The sequence below is a fragment of the Erpetoichthys calabaricus genome, chromosome 14, assembly GCF_900747795.2.
Source record: "Erpetoichthys calabaricus chromosome 14, fErpCal1.3, whole genome shotgun sequence".
NCBI classification, from domain to species: domain Eukaryota; kingdom Metazoa; phylum Chordata; class Cladistia; order Polypteriformes; family Polypteridae; genus Erpetoichthys; species Erpetoichthys calabaricus.
This window is the reverse complement of record NC_041407.2, coordinates 96752850-96776054: the sequence shown is the minus strand read 5'-3', so window position 1 is coordinate 96776054 and position 23205 is coordinate 96752850. Positions and strand designations below refer to the sequence as shown.

The following is a 23205-nucleotide window of genomic DNA, read 5'->3' as shown; positions in this document are numbered from 1 at the left end:
ATACTCACGGGAGACGGAGCTTCCTCAGACACACACATTTTTGTAGATATGTTGTTAAATAACCCACTTTTGGAAAAGGCTTTCGTGAACTAAAGTGAAACGCACCTAAATGTGAATGAGCATTTGAATTGTAGACCTGCCTCCCCACTCATTCATTGGTCAAGTACTGTCCTCAGTTCGTCCTGTGGTGGGTTGGCACCCTGCCCGGGATTGGTTCCTGCCTTGTGCCCTGTGTTGGCTGGGATTGGCTCCAGCAGACCCCCGTGACCCTGTGTTCGGATTCAGCGGGTTGGAAAATGGATGGATGTCCTCGATTCAAAAGTGTGACCCTGTGTGAAAGGACTTCCTGTTTGTGGACTACCTTCATTTTCTGGAGGTATTTATATAACAGTCTTTTAGCAAAAAGTGTATATGTTTTGCATGTTGTGACCATACGACTAGATGACTTGATGTTTGCAATCGGGATGACATGAGTAACATGTTTACATGGGCATTTTTATGTGGTTTGCTGTGGTCCATAGATGCCTATTCTAATGGAAGGTTTTTATCTCAGTCGTACATGAAAAGATGAGGCTAAATTGTTTTACTAGCCATCACTACAAACTACATGGGTTAAGTAACATTAAAAAAATCTATATTTTTGGTGGAGTGTTGTCTTAATCCAGTTCTGGTTTGAGGGGACTGGAGTCTCATGTGGCAGCACCATGCCAGGACCAGCCCCGAACAAGCCACCAGGCACTTTCACACTCAGAAGTAAATACTGTCTGGCATTTTTGTGTTTAACAGCTGGTGGAAAGGTGCAGTCAGCAGCCTTTATTACTTTAATTTCTCTAACTGGTGGTGTTAACTGCTGTATTGTAAAGACACAAAAGAATTTATAATTTAGTAGCTGAAGTGTTAAAACAGACACTCAGTAGAAGCGGAAGAAGAGACAGAATGATGATGATGAATGAGGTGTGTTCCAAGATGGGTGACATGCCACCTTAAGTGCCTTCTTAACCAGTGTACACCTCATCAACAAAGAAGGTTGTTGTTTTGCATACAGATTTATACCTTAGAGCCCGAGAGTGAGTAAGCTGCATATAAGCCGTCACTGCATACTGCCTGAACATTCTGCACTTAAGAGTGTGCTTATGCCTCTTCGATAGCTTTCAGAAGTGGTCTCCATGACAATAATATAAGCTGTGGCTCAAGTACATGATGATTCTACAAAGCTTTGGTTAGTCTCTACTTCATTGATTTATTTCCAAATGTGTGCCTGTCTTTGCTTTTATTAAAATATTAGTCTGTTAAATTAGTGCCTTTTAATTATACTTGATAAAATTCACAAAACATTGACAATGCAGTATTTAGAGGAGCGTTTCTGCAGAAACATTTTATTGCATTGGTGTAGTGTGTCAGTGCAATTTTAGGAAATTAATGGGTACGGGGCCAAACAGAGTTTGAATGTTTCCATTAAGCATTTTGAAAAGGAGTGTATTGGTTGAAAAACCAAGTATGTGCCCCTTTTAACATTAAGGGTGTGGCTGCCTAACACTTTCCTTTGATAATGGCAGCGATTCAGTGGGTTTATGTGATTCAAGTGTAATACCACCTTTTGGTGGTTTGAGTTGACTTGTGTTATGCACAGTGACACTTTTTTTGAGGGGAGACATTTGTGTAGGTGCTTTTAGACTTATTTCACTGTCCTTATTTTACTACTTTTAGTACTTTCAACCAGTCTTGCTAGTTTTATACTATGTGAGAAACTGAGTGCAGGGTCTTGGCTTTGTGTAAACTTTAGTAGCCATTATCATTTCAGTTTCCATTTGACTTATGTTAAGTTATATACTGTATTTAACATCTTTCTGTCTCCCTCTCTCTATGCATAATATAAAGATTAAGTCCTTGTTACAATTAGCATTAACAAGCTTGTTTGGTAATCCAATCATGATCAGGTAACTTTTGACTACAGGTGCGTCTCAAAAAATTAAATATCATCGAAAAGTGAATTTATTTCAGTAATTCAATTCAAAAAGTGAAACTCGTATATTATATAAATTCATTACACACAGAATGGTGTATTTCAAGCGTTTATTTCTTTTCGTTTTGCTGATTATGGCCTACAGGTAATGAAAACTCAAAATTCAGTATCTCAGAAAATTAGAATATTGTGAAAAAGTTCAATATTGTAGACTCATGGTGCCCCACTCCACTCAGCTAATTAACCCAAAACACCTGTAAAGGGGTCCTGAGCTTTTAAATGGTTTCTCAGTCTGGTTCAGGAGGCCACACAATCATGGGGAAGACTGCCGACTTGACAGTTGTCCAGAAGAGTCATTGACACCCTCCACAAGGAGGGTAAGCCACAAAAGGTCATTGCTAAAGAGGCTGGCTGTTCACAGTGTGCTGTATCCAAGCATATTAATGGATAGTTGAGTAGAAGAAAAAATGGGACAGAAAAAGGTTCACAAGCAACAGGGATAACCGCAGCCTTGAGAGAATTGTGAAGCAAAAGTATCCGGGACATGGGCTACAACTGTCACAAAATTCCTTGTCAGGCCACTCCTGAACCAGGAGAAAACGGACTGGACTTTTGCTCAGTGGTCCAAAGTCCTCTTTTCATATGAAAGTCAATTTTGCATTTCATTTGGAAATCAAGGTCCCAGAGTCTCTGTGTGTAATGAATCTATATAATATACGAGTTTCACGCTTTGAATTGAATTACTGAAATAAACTTTTCGATGATGTTCTAATTTATTGAGATGCACCTGTACATTAAAAACCAGATGTAAATGCACTTGTGATCATATCATTTCATCCACATCTGGAGGTTCTCAGAAATGACTGACACATTTAATATAAAGGTAAAGTGCAAGTGTATTTTATTTCCTCATACAACAATCCATAAGTGGAAGCTGATTAAAGTTTTGCATGGGGACATATTTTAACATTAGGTGTAAATATAACCTAGCTAAACTATATCTAATGTAAAAAGAGAGCAGACAAACGGAAACATTATAAGGGTTGCGCCCTGTTTAATAGCATCGATGCAATACAGTTTGAGACATGGGGGAAAAAAAAAAATAGCACTAAGCTCCTTTAGCAAGGCAATGCTTCTGTGGGCAGCTATGGCTTTTACAGACACAAGATCAAAATGAACGCTGATATATGGATCGGTCTGTTCCTTCATTTTCTGGTCAAAATCAAATACGTGAGTCTCAAAAACATCCATGATACACATGTGCTAGACACCAGATATGAACCTGAAATAATACGCATATATACTGACTCAAAAAATTAGTGAGACAGAATTTGCAGGAGCAGAAAATGAGATGTAATCAAAAATGCACAAAATTGTGGCCCTATCGCTAAACCTAATAAAAAAAACGAATCAAAAAATGGCACACTAGTCTTTTAGATGTTTATCCGTAAACTTGGATAATTATGTAAGTAAATGGGCTGAGCTTTATACTGTCACATCTGTCATTACGAATCATGCTTTACACTAAACCGCGCTTGTGGTGGTATAGTTACTAGGAAAAATAGCAACATCCACAAAAACTAACACAGTGTTGTGGAAAGACATAAAAATCTAACACTATTACATACATTTTCTTTACAGAAATAAAATGGAAATTTGAAATCCTCACCTTCAAAGACCCTAACTGGGAATAACAATAACTGTAAAAGACGTAAATGGAGGCTGAGAAAATTAAAAAAACCAAAATGAATTATACCAGCATGTAAATGCTAAGTATACAAGTAACCTTATCATATATTTTAAATATGCTATATATAATATGTTTTATGTAGGTAAAATGTAGTTTTTTCCATGCAACATCTTGAAAGCCAAAGCTTTTCTTACTAGTACTGGTTGCAGAAATATTGCATTACAACAGAAGGGGTGGGTTGCCAGTCCACTCCAGGACATGCTTGCGCACAGCCATGCCCGACCAATTTACACTCCCCTTTCAGCCTAACACACTTGATTTTATGAAGTGGGTAGAAAACTGGAGAAACACCACTTGAATTTATGGAGAATGTATAAATACCATACACAATGAATGACCTGGCAGTAGAACTAGCTATTGCTTCACATTCACAGTTGGGAGAAAAACTAATTATCCTTTAATTGTTTTTACATTTACTGTCAAATTAATTAAAAATACTAGAATAGAAAATGTTTTGGATTAGCACTGTCAAACACATATGTCCATGTGAACTGCTAATGTTTCCAGCTTGCAGTTCCTGGGCTTAATTAAATAAATCACTAATCCATATCTGTGGCAGTAAAGGGTCATATCCTAATATGAACGCCGTTAGCCCAATTTACTTTATCAGTGAAAATAAGATGCATGAAATAGACTTTCTTTAGAGTATCGTGGGGATGATGACATTTAGTTCTCGCCAGCAAAATCGTATTTGTGTCACTACAGACGTTTTGACAATGTACATTTTTGTTAACAGTTTTTCTTTTATTAATTGATTTCTTCAGGACTTCAGGAAAGGAATGAATACCTACCTTTTAAAATTTCAGCACAGAAATGCTTCTACAGGTAAATATGCTCCCATCTTAAAGAAATATAATGGGCTTGTTGCGTGAGTGTATGTGACTTTCATATTTCTTAATCCTGAAAAATAAATTTATTTTGGGAAACTGAGACTGGTTTTTAATTCTGAATATCTCATAACGCCAAAGTTTTTTCCATCATCATTAGTTTAGTTGTTTGCACTTAGCATGTATATGTGCATGTGTGTTACTTATAGACTCTTTTTCTTTAAAATACATTTAGGGAATTATTTTGGTAACTTATAAGCAGTTTTGTATATGCCTGCTGTATCTGTAATGTTGCAAACTGCAATACTTTTTGGAAGCCTTGAGGATCTCTATCACTATTGCTGACAGTTGTAAGATTTTCATCTGGTCTCAGAAGGCACATTTACTAGAAAGTGTCAATAGTAACATTCTCAAGAGTGTACAGGGCTTTGCTTATTCACATATACCAGAGCCTCCTTGGGTCAATTACATTCACACATGAAAATTTCATCAAAGGAAAGGAGGCAGAGATCTTAAAAGCAGGAAGTCCACGACTTCCCACAGCAGAGTTTTTTTTCTTTTTCCTACTCTAAACAATTCTACATTAGTTAAACAGCAATACCACATTCTTTCTCTGTCAGGTTATTATTCTTTTGAGCAATATTCTCTGATAACACAGATGCCTTCAAGATACGTAAAATCTCTGTTGTAGTACTGCTACAAGTATTTTGGGGTGCACATAAAGGACAGGCTGGACTGGTCAGGTAACACAGAGGAACTGTACAAGAAAAGGCAGAACAGACAATTAGTAGACTGTGTTCCTTTAATGTGGATATTGACATCCTTTACATGTTATACAACTCTGTGATGGCCAGTGTGATGTGCTGGGCTGGTAACATGTCAAGAGAGGCCCACCAAATCAACAAGCTGATTAAGAAGGCAGTTTCAGTTCTAGGATGATCTGTGGACCAGTTGGAGGTTGTAGAAGAGGATAGAATGAAGACAAAAGTGGGCGCCATTATGAACAATGCTGTATATTATGTCTATGACACACATGCATTGAGGAGTTTAAGAGAGTGGATTATCTAACAATAGTGTTTCAAACGCTGCTGGGTGTTCTTCATAATAATTAATTACATTTATATAGCACTTTTATAACCTACCTACAGCTATGCCTTACTGTCACTAACTGCTTTTTATTTTTAGCCAAGTCAGATTTTTTTTTTGTAATTCTGGTGGTTATTTCAGGGGGACTGTTTTGTTTTTTTACATATTTTTTTATTCTGTCTGTCGTTTTGTTTCTAATATATAGTGCCTTTCATATCCGTCTATCTCTATCCATCCATCCATCCATCCATGCATGCATGCATGCACATACACCAAGCTGGGATACTCTTCAGTATAGTACTCTGGGAAATTGCTCTGATATATTTATTATAAAATTCCTGAGTTGTCCTGCATGTGTGATACAGTAACTTGGTGTGAACGGTGCTGAAACTACAAATTCTTTCCTCAGAAGCAGGTACAGTTAGCTTCCTTCACAGAGACCTATCCAGATTAGACTTCTGCTCTTAATTTTAAAACCTTTATTTAGTAATCTTGAATCAGTATTTTGTCTAGTAGTATAAAATGGACTTATCAGCTTTATAAAATGGAATTAGCAGCTTTATATAATATCTCAATAAAAACCAGAACTATCTTTAGCAGGTTGAATGTTAATTGTAATAATCCGCCTATATGCATGCAAGCAGCACTCTAAGCAAACTGTTTCATCCTGTTGAAAAAACATACAAGCAACATCCATCTGTGAAGGCCTATATTGTGCCAAAACTACACCAGTCTCTTTCTATTACCTACTGCCAAACATTATATACTCTTTTACAGTCAAATATAATCAATGAAAACATATTCATATTAAACGTATTATACTATTGCCATTTTGCCAAAATATCCACAATTAGGTTTCACATAACAATGAAAATGATTTGTCCACGAACTGTTTTAGGGAAGAATGGGTGCATTTTTTTTGCTTTCTTTTACAAGTAAAAAAAAAATTTTTGTGCCCAATAAATAAAGGGGCAGCGTCGTGGGAGATTTGCTTTTGTGTTGAAATTGTTGGCTAAAAATAATGTATTTTGAATCTGCTTTTGATTCTGTGAAGTTTAAGTACCCTGCTTTTTACTCATTACGTTGTTAATCTCAGGTTAGTATTTAATCAAGATGTAGTGGAGACAGTTTTAATCCATTTTAGATTTGATTTAGCAGTGCCTGCTGTTAGTGCACAAAGGGTTATTTGTTCAGAAGTAGCCATGCTGGATTTAAAAAGACAGGAAGAAAAGAATATAGAAGTTTAATTATGGGAAGGTTATTACCTCCGTGCTCTTGAAAATGTCTGCAGAATTCCTGTCAAGTTCAGGCAATTTCAACTTCAGAGCTTAAAAAAACACTCCACCCAAAAATTATATTTTTTGTTACCCTACATAGTTCAGTGATGGCCAAGAAAAATTTGTACTCTCATGTTTTTATGGAGAACTGAAATAACAAAGTTTCTGAAATAACAGGAGCCGATTGGAACCAATGTTGTATAATGGACAACCATGAAAAAAATCTCCCATTTCTCATGCTTTATAATCCACATGGCAAATTATCCAGTTGTATGCTCACAATGTGAAAACACAGGTATGTGTTGTTAAAATATTGTTAAATAAATACCTCCAGGGAAAAATTAAAATAATCTATGACCAGGAAGCCCCTTCACACAGGTTGTGCTTTTGAATTGAAAACAGGGCTCTTGACCTGTGAGTGAGGAGAAAGGTGAGCATATGACTGGATGAATTGGCATGGGGATTATGCAACATGAGTAATGTGAATTTCCCATTGGGATTAATAAAGTATCTATCTATCTATCTATCTATCTATCTATCTATCTATCTATCTATCTATCTATCTATCTATCTATCTATCTATCTATCTATCTATCTATCTATCTATCTATCTATCTATCTATCTATCTATCTATCTATCTATCTATCTATCTATCTATCTATCTATCTATCTATCTATCTATCTATCTATCTATCTATCTATCTATCTATCTATCTATCTATCTATCTATCTATCTATCTATCTATCTATCTATCTATCTATCTATCTATCTATCTATCTATCTATCTATCTATCTATCTATCTATCTATCTATCTATCTATCTATCTATCTATCTATCTATCTATCTATCTATCTATCTATCTATCTATCTATCTATCTATCTATCTATCTATCTATCTATCTATCTATCTATCTATCTATCTATCTATCTATCTATCTATCTATCTATCTATCTATCTATCTATCTATCTATCTATCTATCTATCTATCTATCTATCTATCTATCTATCTATCTATCTATCTATCTATCTATCTATCTATCTATCTATCTATCTATCTATCTATCTATCTATCTATCTATCTATCTATCTATCTATCTATCTATCTATCTATCTATCTATCTATCTATCTATCTATCTATCTATCTATCTATCTATCTATCTATCTATCTATCTATCGAAATGGTTTACAGCATATGAAAAGCAAGGAAGAAATGATGACCCTACCAAGAGGTTTAAACTCGGTCTGGATTCTAAATTGACTAAAACCTTTCATAACAGATTCATTCTGACCTCCTGTTTTGTGTCATATGAATGTGCACTGGCAATTTTTTATAAATTACTAGTCAAATCATTACGACTGCCTTGCTGACTGGGCGTCTTAGAGTCCCTAAATACACATGAACTAAGTATTTGGAGCTGTGCTTCTTTCACACACCTAGCAGGGTTTGTTTCAAGTAGCTAACATGCTGCCAGAAGGCTATTAAAGAAAAGTGGTTTGTCCAAACTGTGCAAACTGGTCTTATTCCAAGAAATGCTATTGAATTTTCCATTTCTCTCTCTCTCTCATCTTTGGCATTCACCCTTTCCCTGCTCCCTCCTTGGCTGTTTAACTTGCATTAATTTTTAACCATTAAAGTATTCCAGTACATTGGAGTATAAACTAAACATTTATGAGAATATATGTTTAATTTTTTCGAAGTGTTGTTGATTGTATTACATGTGTCATATTCCTTGATTGCTTTTTCTTAACTTTTTCTTTTACCAGAGGATTTGTGGGACTGTCTAGAGCAATCCAGTGGAAAGCCAATTGCTGCTGTCATGAGCACGTGGACCAGACAGATGGGTTTTCCTATTATTTTTGTTGAGCAGGAGCAGGTGAGTTTTGTAAAGGCACTGTGCATAAACTGAAGTTTATATGACCCCAGAAATACATTTAATGCAAATTATTCACACAGAGTACAAAAAAAGTTAAGATAATTTCAAGTGTTTCATTAGAATTTTCATCAAGCTGCCTTGTATTGCACAGCAAAATTTCCTTTGCTTCATTCCATCAATAACTGCAATAATGAGTGTTATTTTGAAGTGGTGCTATGGTATATGGAAGGGAGAACCCAAAATTACTGGAATCTGTCAATGATACAGGAGTAGGGTTTAGTAATCAAATATCCTGTTAGATATTTTATGCCTACTGTCTGATTAATCAGCCCGCTGAGTGATATATTTCAAGCATTTATTTCTTTTCATTTTGCTGATTATGGTTTATAGCTAATGAAAACACAAAATTCAGTATCTCTGAAAATTAGAATATTGTGAAAAAGTTCAATATTGTAGACTCCCAGTTGTTCTACTCCACTCAGCTAATTAACCCAAAACACATGCAAAGGGGTCCTGAGCCTTTAAATGGTCTCTCAGTCTGGTTCAGTAGGCCACACAATCATGGGGAAGACTGCTGACTTGACAGTTGTCCAGAAGACAGTCATTGACACCTTCCACAAGGAGGCTAAGCCACAAAAGGTCATTACTAAAGAAGTTGGCTGCTCACTGAGTGCTGTATCCAAGCATAATAATGGAAAGTTGAGTGGAAGGAAAAAATGGGGCAGAAAAAGGTTCACAAGCAACAGGGATAACCGCAGCCTTGAGAGAATTGTGAAGCAAAAGTATCTGGGACATGGGCTACAACCGTCGCATTCCTTGTGTCAAGCCACTCCTGAACTAGAGACAATGTCAGAAGCACCTTACCTGGGCTAAGGAGAAAACGGACTGGACTGTTGCTCAGTGGTCCAAAGTCCTCTTTTTGGATGAAAGTAGGTTTTGCATTTTATTTGGAAATTAAGGCCCCAGAGTCTGTAGGAAGAGTGGAGAGGCACAGAATCTCAAGTTGCTTGAGGTCCAGTGTGAAGTTTCCAGTCAATGATGATTTGGGGAGCCATGTCATCTGCTGGTGTTGGTCCACTGTGTTTTATGAAGTCCAAAGTCAGTGCAGCTGTCTACCAGGAAATTTTACAGCACTTCATGCTTCCCTCTGCTGACAAGCTTTATGGAGATGCTGATTTCATTTTCCAGCAGTACCTGCTGCCCACACTGCCAAAGGTACCAATACCTGGTTTAATGACCATGGTATCACTGTGCTTGATTGGCCAGCAAACTCGCCTGACCTAAACCTCCAAAGCAGGCACGCCTGCCGCAAACTGCCCACAGGCACCCACAACAGGCAGCAACAGATGTTTTATGTTGATTTATGTGTGAAACCATTGCTTTGTGCACTTTCCAGAAAACTGAGTTTTTTGGAAAAAATATTAGCCCTCAAAGAGTTGCTAATGAACATAGACTGTTTATGCTGCTCCCTGATAAAAGAAAATGTTTCTGCTGGTATCTGTTCAGATAAAGAAAAACAGATTTAGAAATGTTAACTTGCTGTTGCTCAGAAGGTGCCTGTTATAATGATGTGATCGTGGCTCTGGACACTGAGGGTAACTTGTTTTTTTTATAACAAACTAAACGTTAATGCCCTGGCAGTGGCAGATAGCTTTGGTTTTATATTTGATTTGATTACATTAATGTTTAAGTTGAGATTTTCAAGAAATATTTTAACTGCTGCTATGTAACGGGAATACTGCTGTTAAAAAGCACCTTATGTGTTTAAAGTGTTTGCAAACCAAGTACATGCAATACACTGCTTTTGAGTTCATTATTGAATTTTGAGCAAAACAATGTGATTGTTGTGATTGTCTGTGATTAATCATGATTAATTGCAGACAATCATGCAATTAATCACAATTAAGAATTTTAATCGTTGCCCACCACTAATATATATACAGTGGAACCTCGGTTCACGACCATAATTCGTTCCAAAACTCTGGTCGTAAACTGATTTGGTCATGAACCGAAGCAATTTCCCCCATAGGATTGTATGTAAATACAATTAATCCTTTCCAGACCATACGAACTGTATGTAAATATTTTTTTTTTTTTTAAGTTTTTAAGCACAAATATAGTTAAACCATAGAATGCACAGCGTAATAGTAAACTAAATGTAAAAACATTGAATAACACTGAGAAAACCTTGAACAACAAAGAAAGCTAACACTGCAATAGTTCGTGCTATAGCGCTACCAACCGCTGGCTAAAAACACTTTTTTTTTTTTAATGAGTTTTAAGCACAGGGAAAAAAATGAAGATTTGAAAAAATCCGTAATTTAATAAACCACCAAGAAAAGTAACATTGCAACAATGCACGCTACGACCCGATCGCTGTAAACAGAAGTGAAAACAAAATCAAGCCCAGTGCATTCTTTAACTGCCTTCCTACCTTATGCGTCCAGCTCTCTCTCGCGCTGCCTGTGTGTGTGTGTGTCGCGCTCTCTCTCTCTTGCTCACTGCACAGGAAATGCACAGGGAGAGACTGAACACGTACAAACCGAAAGGGAAACTGGCTTGTTCGTATACCGAGTGTGTGGTCGTGAACCTAGGCAAAAGTTTGGTGAACTTTTTGGTCGTAAACCGATTTGTACGTGTACCAAGACGTTCGTGAACCGAGGTTCCACTGTGTGTGTGTGTGTGTGTGTGTAATAATTATAATTTTTAGGTCCCCTCTCCTTTACACTTAATTTTATATAATTACAATAAATGTTAGAAAAAAAATTTGATGAGAACATTCTCCCCTAAATTGTGACTGTCTGCTTTCTGTTTACAGCCAGTTTTGTAATACTTCAAATAAACCAGCACCACCACTAAATTACTGTAAACCTTAGAAAAGCAGATTTTGAACTATCGATTTTTGAAATCAGCTTATTTACTGATCACAATTGAATCACTTGGGTTGAAAACCAGCTGATCTACATCAGCAGACATTTGATCGGAGCATCACTATTTCTTATATAATACTTGATAAGAGGTCAGTAAAAAGGCTGAATTACAAATTCAATTACCTTAGAAAAAGAGAATACATTTGAAGGCTTTCCAGGTTTCGGAACAGAATCTTCATGTAACATACAGGTTTTTAATTACAGACAGAGAAAAACTGATGTATTAAAGCTGTTTTTTGTAGGATTGTGCAGAAGAGTGGTGCCATAACAAAGTGTCCCATAAGAAATATCTCTGAGTATTGCTCTAATGTTGCATTTATTTTCTGTATTTAAGTAATGTTCCTGACCATACGTCTTGAGTATTGCATATGCTGGCCTCATGGGAATCTCACACACAGTGGAGTTAGGCCCAAGAATAATCATTACAGAAGAGAAAGGCGTTTTATCTTACTAATTAAGGAAATATCTCCATCTCTCCTGAACATCAAATGGAGTGGCCATCTGTTAGATGTGCAACTTTTACTAAAAGACTTGCTTGTACAAATGTAGACTGCTACTGTCAGTAGAACATGTACGAGTTGAAAAATAGGTTGGGATATATTGGGCATGATGGTGTTTTTATGATTTACAGGCTCACGCCACAAGAGTGTGTGTCACTGGGACAACACAATGTCAGTGAACTGAGCATTTTTCTCTGGTGGTTTATTTGGGTTGTCTCACGTTAGGTTAATTGTATCAGAAACCTTTGCATTACTGATTGTCAGAATGGTTTGCCAGACAGACCAGGTCTGTCGTCCATAGTAAGCGAGTCTCTCAGAGAGTGTTGGTGAGTGCTTCCACAAAAAGATACTGTTGCTTAATATTTAACCACCCCCATTTCTTCTATTCAGCAAGGTGAAGACCGAATTTTGAAACTGTCGCAGAAGAAATTTTGTGCTAGTGGTCTTCACACTGGTAAGATAAATGTTTGCCTGTTAACTAGGAGTGTAGGGATGATGGAGCTCTGATATATGATATGATTTGATTTCTTTATTTCTTTCACTGAAGGTGAGGACTGCCCTACCTGGATGGTTCCCATCAATATATGCACAAGTGACGACCCTTCCTGCTCCCAAATGAGTGTGCTGCTTAATGGCTCTGGCACCACTGTGACAGTAAAGAATGTGAGGCCGGACCAGTGGGTGAAGGTAATGAATGGAGTCTTGTATTTCAACACGTTTCCAGCAATGCCATTTTCTAATGTATTTGGATGTTAATATTTAGAACATAACATTTACTTGAGGCCTAGACTGGTAATGTACATTTCTCTTTCTGAGTTAATTTTGGGGTAAGCATACAAAGAGCAGGATATGTAGATGGGAACTACTTTGATAGATATTTTTTTTAATCCCAAGATAAACCCAGGGACTGTTGGCTTTTACCGTATTCACTACAGTTCTTCAATGCTGGATAATCTTCTTCCTGGAATCCGAGACCTCACTCTGCTACCTGTGGACAGACTTGGTCTACAAAATGATCTCTTCTCATTGGTAGGTTGCCTCTGTCTTGACTGTATGTTATAGAAAATTAGCCTACGTGTGAGAGTTGAGTGTGAGAAAGCAGTGCCTTAGTTTTGTTTAGGAGTCTCAATATGATATTAAATATGGAAGTTAAAGGAATAGTCCACCCAAAAAATTATATTTTTTTTTACATGTTACTCCATGTTGTTTACATAGATAGATAGCACTTAATTTATCCTTAAGGGAAAATTTGGTCCTTCCACAGAAGCTCAGTAAATAAATGAATATTATAATGGCAATGACAACATCATCTCCACTCTCGGATATACACCAGGATAACTAAAAAAAAAGTTAGAAAAAAAAATATCAGTCGGTTACAGGTAAGAAGAGCAGTCTCAGTGAGGTGTACTATAAAGGTGTATTACTGTTGAATGAGCCCCAGTCATGTTTCTTCACACACTTCTGCCAAATGATTCATTGGCTGAAAATCCCCAATGCTAGTGTGTCAGAGAGTGGCTGTGCCTAATTTTTCGTAATGGAATTCAGTTTTGTTTTTGGTGGTCCATAGTGTGTTATATAACTAAGCCTGCCTTTTTAATTAGCTTGTTGGTTTGGTAGGGCCTCTCTCAAAGTGATTTTACTGGCCAGGCACAGTACAGCGTAGAAAATCACACTGGCCACTACTAAATTACAGAATATGTAGAGTATGCCACTATGCACTTTAACATTTCTTCTCCACAATCACAACCAACTTTAATGTTATGTTATCATGCAGAGCAAAGATAGTTTCTGATAGAATAGAGGTCTAAGGTGTCCAGTTTTGCACAACAGCTAACAGTATCAAAAATTTCCATGTAAAATCTCATTTTATTTTTGTTGGGTCATTCACATGTCCAGTCATCCAGTCCTGTGCTCACATTGTCTCAATCATGTGCAGTACTCCTAATATATTGCTAAGTAAACAACTTCCTGAAAATGCTTTTATGAATTAGCATTTCAATTGTACACTCATCTACTCCGTCACTCACTGGTGATGAGTCAAGCCCATTAACAGCTTTACTATTGCCCAATATTTAAGATTTACGTTATATTAACAGTATAAAGCTCACTGAGATACATGTACAACTAAAGATTAAAAGTTAAAGAAAAGTGAGTACAAACATTACCAGGCAGAGAGTATGCCTTGGACTTGAGCATATATCTGATATGCTTCAACAAGCAGAGGGTCAGTTCACCTGCACAGTTTCACAGACCACAGCTAAATAATCTCGAGGTACTCCAGTTGGGGCTCACCTCTATGTATATGAGTGTAACGATGGAATGCGGGCCTACAATTCAGATGTTTTATTTGCATCTGATTGCTTTCGATTTTCATTCACCACAGCATTTTCCAAAAGTGGTTCATTCAAAACTATTTTGGGGAAAAAAAATTGTGTTTTGGATGTTGTGAGTGGATGAACTGACGTGTGAATTGTGCGACACAAGTAATGTGAGATTTTTTTGATGGACATTTTTGATATTGTTTGCTGTTGTCTAGCATTGGTCAACAAAGAAGTGTAATTCTGCTACAAAAGTGGTTATTTCTGTTCTGCATGAAAATGTGAGATTAATCATTTCTCTTGATGAGCACTACAAACTACATGTGTGTAAGTAACATAAATATCATTTTTGGGCAGACTATTTTTTTTAACTTTATACTCTCACTAGGAGTGTATCATATGTATCATCTACAATAATATCTTAGTTGTTTTAACAATGTGCAAGCTGAAATTATAGAGTATGTCACTCACATTGCAAAAAACAATCAAAAACATGCCTTGAGAGTCCATGCATTCACTGTCTCTTGTAATGTAACGGGATAGACTACTGCATGTGTGCAGAGCAAGCGCATAGGCACGCACGGTCAGTGCATAGATGCCTAAAAATGAGTGAACAAACTGTGCCAGGGGATAAGACAGCCTCACAATCTGTGTTGTTAGATTGAATTGCAAGACATAGATTATCATCACTTGCGTGGAGGTGGTTTAGCTTTGAAAACACTGATGTTTTCATCAAAAGACAGCAATCTGCAAACTATATCGGAGATCTGTTGCCGTTAAAGACAGCTCAATGACTGACTTGTTTCACCATCTGCGAACTAACCACCGCACAGAATATGAAGAATGTGAAAAGCTTCAGGAGTCGGCTGTCCACGACAGGTCTAAATCACAATCACAAAAACACACTCAACAAACTTTAGTGGAATCATTTTCAAAAAAAGTGCCGTACAACAAGAAAAGCATTAACCATTATTTCCGTAAGAAGCATATGCCTATTGGGTGTGTTTTATTTTACAAGATGTGTTGGTTAGGGTTTCTTGATTCCAACGCGTTTTTTTTCTTTCATTATTTAAAACGCACAGATCCCCGCTCCATCCTGCCCCTATGGCTGCAGAAGCAGGAGCAGGTGATGAGCAACAAAGGAGGGACGAAAAAAATCTTCTAGCAGCTATTAAAAAAAAAAAAAAAAAAAAAAAAAAAAGCAATTCAGTGAAGGCGAGTCTCTGCACACTGACACTGAACAAGCGATGAAGAGCTACTCGATGATACCTGAGGTGCGCAGTGATATAAATCCACTTGAGTGGTAGAAAATGCAAGAAGTACATTTTCCCAAACTGTGGAAACTTAAAAAAAGTACCTCTGCATCCCTGCCTCAAGCAGCCCTTCTGAATGGGCTTTCAGCACTGCAGAAAATATTGTAACATGTACCGTGTTGCTCTGAAGCCAGATGCTGTGGAAAGTCTTGTGTTTCTGTCTCACAACTTGAAGTTTCCTCAGTAGAATTTTACAATTGTTTAATTTTTTTCTGATATCTCTGTGCAATATTGGACAGCACCTGAAGTTAGTAATTTGCTTATAAATGCTATAGGTTTGTGTTTTTTTTTTGTATCTTTGCATAATATATGACAGAACTTGTTTATAAGTGCTATAGTTTTTTTTTCTGTGCATTTTTTGACAGAACTTCGGATTTTTACACTACAGTATGTTAGGTTTTTGTTCTTGCTTGTATGCTGCACAATTCATCTTGCAGCAGAGCAGTTTGTTTACCCACTCTGTAATGTTCATGCCTTGTAGTTCAATAATGATTAGTATTTTATTCCCTTTGGATTCATATCTTGTTTACATTAAGGGCAAGTGTCGATTTAAAATCCGGTCATTATAATAGTTTTATCAGTCTTTTGTGAAAATCCTGTAGGCCACTTCGAAATGGTTTATGCATACTTGCACTGTTTGATCTCAGTAACATACTTTGGTGATTTTAATGTTTTTGTGTTATTTTACTTGAACTTTAAGTAAATAAATAAGACCTGTTTTATTAACTGTTGTTTCCATTAATCTCATTAGTAAGGTACAATAAATATCCTATTAACAAGACCATGCTAGATCAATTAGACTTTTACAAACACGTTTTTAAAGAATGCAAAATATCATCTAATTACTGTTATTGTCAAAGTCCCAGAAAATAACAAGATACAATTTTTGCCAATATCGCACCCCTAACTGTCACCCAACCAATGATGCTTTGGAATTTACACTGTAACAGAGTACCTTCAAAGTGGCTCATTATTTATCAGAGTAAGATTAGGATTTGGAGCATTAAAACCTAGTCTGAAATAAGCAGAGTCAAACAAGGCTACCTACTCTACTGGACCTACTTAACCACTGAATTTTAATTATTAATTTACTTTAAAAAAAAAAGCCACAAAACTCATTGTGTTGGTCCCTAGTTGTTCTTCCAATAAACTATGCCATCTCACTTTTGCTCCCACCTCACAGAATCCTGAAGCCCTCCAGCCACAGACGTCTCTATGAGCTTAGGCTGTTCATGCATCTGTTCTACCCACTCACCTAATGGGCCGTGCACTCAGAAATATTTGTAAATTATTTGCCTTTCCTTATAGTACATGAAATTAAAGTTCTTGGCAATGGAGTTGTTTTGGATACAGTTGGGGAAATTGTGCTACACTGGTGACATGATGAGTGCAGATGTTCGTGAAGGCACTGCAGTAATAGCAAAGGTGACTGGTGCGTGGAAAAAAGTTTGAGAGTTGTCCTCCCATTGTGACTAATAAAGGAGCCTGTCTGGTGTTTGAAGGAAACGTTTATGAAAACTGTGAGGACAACATGTATTATTGTAGTGAGATGTGGCAAGAGAAGGCAGAACGTGAAGGAAAGCTGGAAAGAACAGATGAGAATGATCAGATGGATGAATAAATGTCATGGATTTGGTAGAAAACTAATGACTAGTTGAGTGAAGGACATGTTGTGAAGGTGTGATGGGTGGTGTGCTGAGAAGTAACAGACTGAAGTGGTCAAGCATGTGGCAAGGATGATTGGGTGAAGAGCTGCCCTGCAGTGGAAGTGGAAAAGATCAGGCTAAGCAGGAAACCAAAAGAAGCCTTGGTTGGAGGTGGTTATGGATGGTATGAGAAAAATGTTTCTCATCCCAAAGGATGCTCCAGAGTGTCAGAAATGGAGGATACAGATTTGTAGGGAGGTTGGGGTTCAACTTGCCAACCTTGGTAAACCAGGAAAATAGCTATTGAACAGATGATATGTTATTTGCAAAGATTCCATGTCTCTTTCTTGGAACCATTTTCTCTTCCTCTGAGAGGTGTTTATGACTGTCATAAGACATTATTTATTTAATCCTTTGCCCAGGCTCGCGCTGGCATGATCAGCACTGTGGAGGTGCTCAAGGTGATGGAAGCCTTCGTCAATGAACCAAACTACACAGTCTGGAGTGATCTGAGCTGCAATCTTGGAATCCTGTCTTCCTTACTATCCCACACTGATCACCATGAAGAGATCCAGGAGTTCATTCGAGACCTCTTCACACCCATTGGGCAGAAGCTTGGCTGGGATGCTAAGCAGGGAGAGGGTGAGCACGGTTGCCATTTTTTTACTACCTATGTGAATATATTTTATTTTGCCTCTGAAACAAGATATACTCTTAACTTTTTGAAGTTCTAAATATGACACTTGCTGAAATGGCTAATATTATTAAACATTGATATCTGAGGCTAATGAAGACACGGGTGTGAATTAAAGCCACTTCAGTACCCATGACCTTAGGGAACACAATGTTGTGGCGAGGAGTACAGAATCAGGTGCTTAGCCAGGAAACCTTTAGTCAGTGACACCACCACTTCTAAGTGATCCACATGCAATTGTTGACTTTCCCCTCTCAGAAGAAAAAAAAAAACTTTTCTTGTGCTCTAAGTTCTTTCTGTGGCCTTGTGTATGGAAAGTGTTGGTATGAACATTTCCACAGGTTCATGGAGGCAGAAAGCATTGTAACTTTATGTGTAGGTGTATGACAGAATCAGTGGAATTTACCGGAACAAGAAACGTGCAGACATATTATGTGCATAAAGCCCATGTGTCATGAGATGGAACATTAATCAAGAAACATGATTTTAGAAAATGGATATAGGTATGCAATTTAGTATACAGAGAGTGAAAATGAAATGCATCCAGATTATGTTTTAGTTATATAGTGCCTTCAGAAAGTATTCAAACACTTGACTTTTTACTCATTTTGTTAAATGGCAGCCTTATGCTAAAATCATTTTAATTCATTTTTTCCCCTCTTCAGGATAACACGGTACCCCATAATGAGAGAGAAAAAACAGGACTTTAGAACTTTTTGCGTATTTATTAAAAATAAAATACACTGAAATATCACAGTGACACAAGTATTCAGACCCTTTACTCAATACTTCATTGAAGCACCTCTGGAGTCTTCTTGGGTATGATATAAGTTTTGCACTTCTGGAATTCAGAATTTTCTAATATTCTTCTGTGCAGATCCTCTTAATCTCTGTCGGGTTTGATTGAGATTGTAAGTCTACAGCTATTTTCAAGTCACTCCAGAGATGTTGAATTGGGTTCAAGTCTGGGCTTTGGCTGAGCCACTCAAGAACATTCACAGCATTGACTCTTAAAACTTCTCCTGTGTTGACTTTGCTTGCGCTTAGGGTCACTGCAGTTGGAAGGTAAACCTTTGGCCCAGTCTGAGGTCCAGAGAGGTCTACAGCACGTTTTCATTAAGGGTATCTCTGTACTTTGCTTTGTTCAGCTTTCCCTCAACTGTGACTAGTCTTTCAGTTCCTGATGCTGCCACCACCCTGCTTCACTGTTGCAATGGTATTGTGTAGGTGAGAAGCGGTGCCTGGTTTCCTTCAGATGTGATACTTAGAATTTTCCTCAGACGGTTCAATCTTGGTTTAATCAGACTAGCAAATCTTATTTCTCATAGTCTGAGAGTTGTTTATTTGCAAACTTCAAGTGGGCTATCAATGTGTTGTCTGGTCTCTCTGTCATAAAGTCTAGCTTATTGGAGTGTTGCAGTGATGCTTGTCCTTCTGGAAGTTTCTTGTCTCCACATAGAGTCTCTGGAGCTTAGTTAGAGTGACCATCAGGTTCTTGGTCATCTGTCTTCCCAAAGAAAGTCCTTTCCCCCTGATTGCTCAGTTTGGCTGGGCCGCCAGTTCTAGGAAGAGTTCTGTGGTTGTTCCAAACTTATTCCATTTAAGAATTATGGAGGCCATTGTGCTCTTGGGGCTTCTTTCTTTTTTGCAGCCTTCCCCAAATCAGGCTTCAAAACAATCTTGTTTTTAAGCTGTGCCAGGCATTCCTTCAACATCTTGGCTTGGTTTTGGATCTGATACACACTTCTATAGAGTGACAGGTGTGTACCTTTCCTAATCCTGTCCAATCAGCTGAATTGATCACATGTGGGCTGCAAACGATGCGTAGAAACATCTCAACAGCGATCAATAGAATGGTACCTGAGCTGTATTTCTAGTGTCATAGCAAAGATACTTGTGTCAATGTGATATTTCAATTGCAAATTCCTAAAATTTTGTTTTTGCTTTGTCATGCTGGGATATCAAGTGCTTTTTGATGTGGGGAACATGAATTTGAAGGCTCCAGCATAACAAAATGTGAAAAATTTGGGCGAGGGTTGAATTTTGGTTTGTCAATTTTGTCTTGACTGTACGGAATGTCATCTGTTTCTAATTAACATCAATGAAAATATTTAACAAAATGCACCATTGGTGCAAACAAAAAAAAAAAAACTCTGAATGAATAGGGCACCAGTTCATTACATGGCCGGCATGCAGCCACACTCTCACTGTGCCAGTTCAGAGTTTCCATTTAGTTAACCTGCACACCTTTGGGTATGTTAATGGGAAGAAGATCCTGTGACAATAGATGGCGCTATACCAGTGCTTAACCCAACACAGACGGACACGGAAGGCACACTACTAAAACAAAGTGCTTTTATTTTTCTTCGCTCGTGTGGAATGTCTTCCCCGTCCCCATGAGCCCACAACACAGTCCAAAGCACAAATCCCAATCACAATACTGTACTTCTCTTCTTCACTCTCTATCTTCACCACTCCTCTCCGGCAAGCTTAGTCCCTTTCCTCCTGATTCTGGCTTCCGGAGTGGTGGGCTGCTGGCTCCATTTATAGCCCACCTGGAAATGCTCCAGGTGTTCGATGACCTATTTCTGGCTGCACTTCCGGGTGTGGTGGTAGGACTGCCCACATGGGCTCAGGAACAACTGCAGCACCCCCTGGCAGCACCCCTAGATCCCAACAGGGTTGTAGGGAACTCCATCTCCCATGGAGCCCCGCGGGAATCCGAGGCACCACTGCCACCCAGGGCAGCTGCCATCTAGCGTCCCCGGGGAGGTACTGTTCTGACCCAGCTTGCTCCCCCGGTCCATACAGTGAAGAGGCGTCCCGGCCGTCTGTGACAACACACACAGATGCAAAGAGAACATGCAAACTCGGCACAGACAATTAAAAAGACTTTAAACTCTAACCCAGGATCCTGGATCTATGAAGCCAGCAGTGCTAACCAGCGTGCTACAGTGCTGCTTTGTCTGTCTGTTGACAAATGGCTGTTTACTACTGTTTTCAGTTAAAATTGGGACACTTGTAGCCTTTCTGTTTGCATAGAACAAGAGTGCGAATGTCAGTTTCCACCTAATGAAGCTTTTTTTTACTCCACCCACCCCCTCTCCCCCTAAACAGGTCATTTGGACGTCTTACTGAGGGGTTTGGTGCTAGGGAAACTTGGGAAAGCTGGACATAAGCCAACTCTGGAAGAAGCTCGTCAGCGTTTTAAAGATCACGTTGAAAGCAAACATGTACTGTCTGCTGATCTGAGGAGTCCGGTAAGCTCATGCCCTGATGCTTCTCTTGTACACAAGGTTGATGTTTTTTTTTTTTTTTTTTTTTTTAAGCAGTAGCTTTTTAAATGTGACTCGTGTACACCTTCTGTTTAGTTTTATCCAAAGGTTTTTTCCCCTTTTCTGATGTGAATTTGACGTAAGATTGTTTCAGTATAATATTTTCTTAATATTGAGACTATAGTGTTTTCTCTTATTTTGCTTTAGGTGTATGTCACAGTTTTAAAGCATGGAGACAGTAGTACTTTGGAAACTATGCTGAAGGTACGTATGATTTATGTATGCTGGGCATTAATAGCAAGCTCCGATAACCAGGATTGCTAAGTGGCAGCACCATCTGCCGGGCTGACAAGTCTATTGAATGCCAGCTATTTGGAGAACACATTTTCTGTGACAACAGCACACCCTGGTGGAGCCAGCAATCAATTTAGTCGTCTAGGTTAGGTTTTGAATAGGGAGTGAAATAACCAATGTGTACAGAATATCAAAAGCTTGTTATATTTTTAATCCCTATAAATTTTATTTGACTAGTAGTTAAAATTGTTCAGTGTTTGCTCTTAACATAGGAGTGAGCAGATGTTTTTTGTTAAATGTGAGAACAAAAGCCATGCTTTTTAATATGTTGTCATTGAACTTCTGTCTACTCCAACATCATGTCTACTGTGCCCGGCTCCATCACAGTGCACGTCTTTGTATCACCAGTCTACAACTTTTGTTCCTTATGCTCGGAACGTTTTTTCACTTTGGCACACAATCTATTTTGGCTCTTCACCTTACATCTTATTCAGTACTGACCTTAATTCTCAGAAGGAGGGGATGACACTATTCATTCTCATCTTGGTCCTTAACAATTCATTTTCATTGGCTATGCCATACACACCACTTGCTTAGTTTTTTATTTTTCATCATCAGACATGATTTTTCTAGAAGTCTGCATCCATCCATTTCTGAGGCTTGCAGCTCTGCGTTCAGAAAAGCAATCACCTAAATAGCCTCATTTGGTCTGTCTGCCTATTGTACAGTGTCACTCATAGTTGTCGTTCTATTCTTCAAAAGTACTCCATTACTGATTTATAATGTTCATTGAGTACATTTTTTTATAACTGTTAAAGACATTTTACCAGTAAGCATCAGGCAGGCTCACATGGGTCAAAAATTAAGCAAATATAAATACAGGGGGAAAAAGACCATGTAAGGGGTGACCCTTAAGTAACCTGAAGTGTGAGGAACCTATCTTGTATCACTTTGTTATTAGACATTCGAGCTAGCAATGACCCCCTGAGATGTCAACAGACTGGTGACTGTTTAAGTAAAATTAAAAAGACAGTGAGAGAGAGAGAGAGAGAGAGAGAGAGACAGTAGTTCACCCAATGAGGGAAATTTACCATTTTACAGAAGGAAAAGAAATATAACAAACTGACTGACAGCTAGACCACCAATCCCCCCCCCAAAACCCCATAGCAACTGAAATACACATCAGAATTACTAAAAAGACGAAAACCTCTGACCTGGCTAATGATAAAACAGCAGTCACAGTGTGGCATTACAAAGGCGTATTGCTGTAGATATAATGGAGCCCCAATAGCTTTCCTTGACACTTATGCCACAAAGAAAACTAACTTTGTGTGCAGATTTTGTTATAAATGTGACCTTTGTATGGTGATGGCCATCAGGAGGGAATTCTACCATCACGTAAACCCTCCATTGATCCATTTTCAAACCTATTTTCTCTGTTGTGAGTTGGCAG

The 23205-nt window shown here is 37.9% G+C and overlaps 1 protein-coding gene across 1 annotated transcript in view; it reads left to right on the top strand.

Annotated features, from left to right (window-relative positions):
• The window catches only part of npepps (aminopeptidase puromycin sensitive), a 103775-nt gene that overhangs the window by 64685 nt on the left and 15885 nt on the right, over nt 1–23205 (top strand). Inside the window, exons 12-19 of the mRNA XM_028818404.2 lie at nt 4478–4538; nt 8673–8782; nt 12603–12666; nt 12760–12899; nt 13107–13241; nt 17912–18131; nt 21301–21443; nt 21666–21722. Of these exons, the coding sequence (XP_028674237.1) occupies nt 4478–4538; nt 8673–8782; nt 12603–12666; nt 12760–12899; nt 13107–13241; nt 17912–18131; nt 21301–21443; nt 21666–21722 (930 nt within the window). The remainder of the gene's footprint in view (nt 1–4477; nt 4539–8672; nt 8783–12602; nt 12667–12759; nt 12900–13106; nt 13242–17911; nt 18132–21300; nt 21444–21665; nt 21723–23205) is intronic.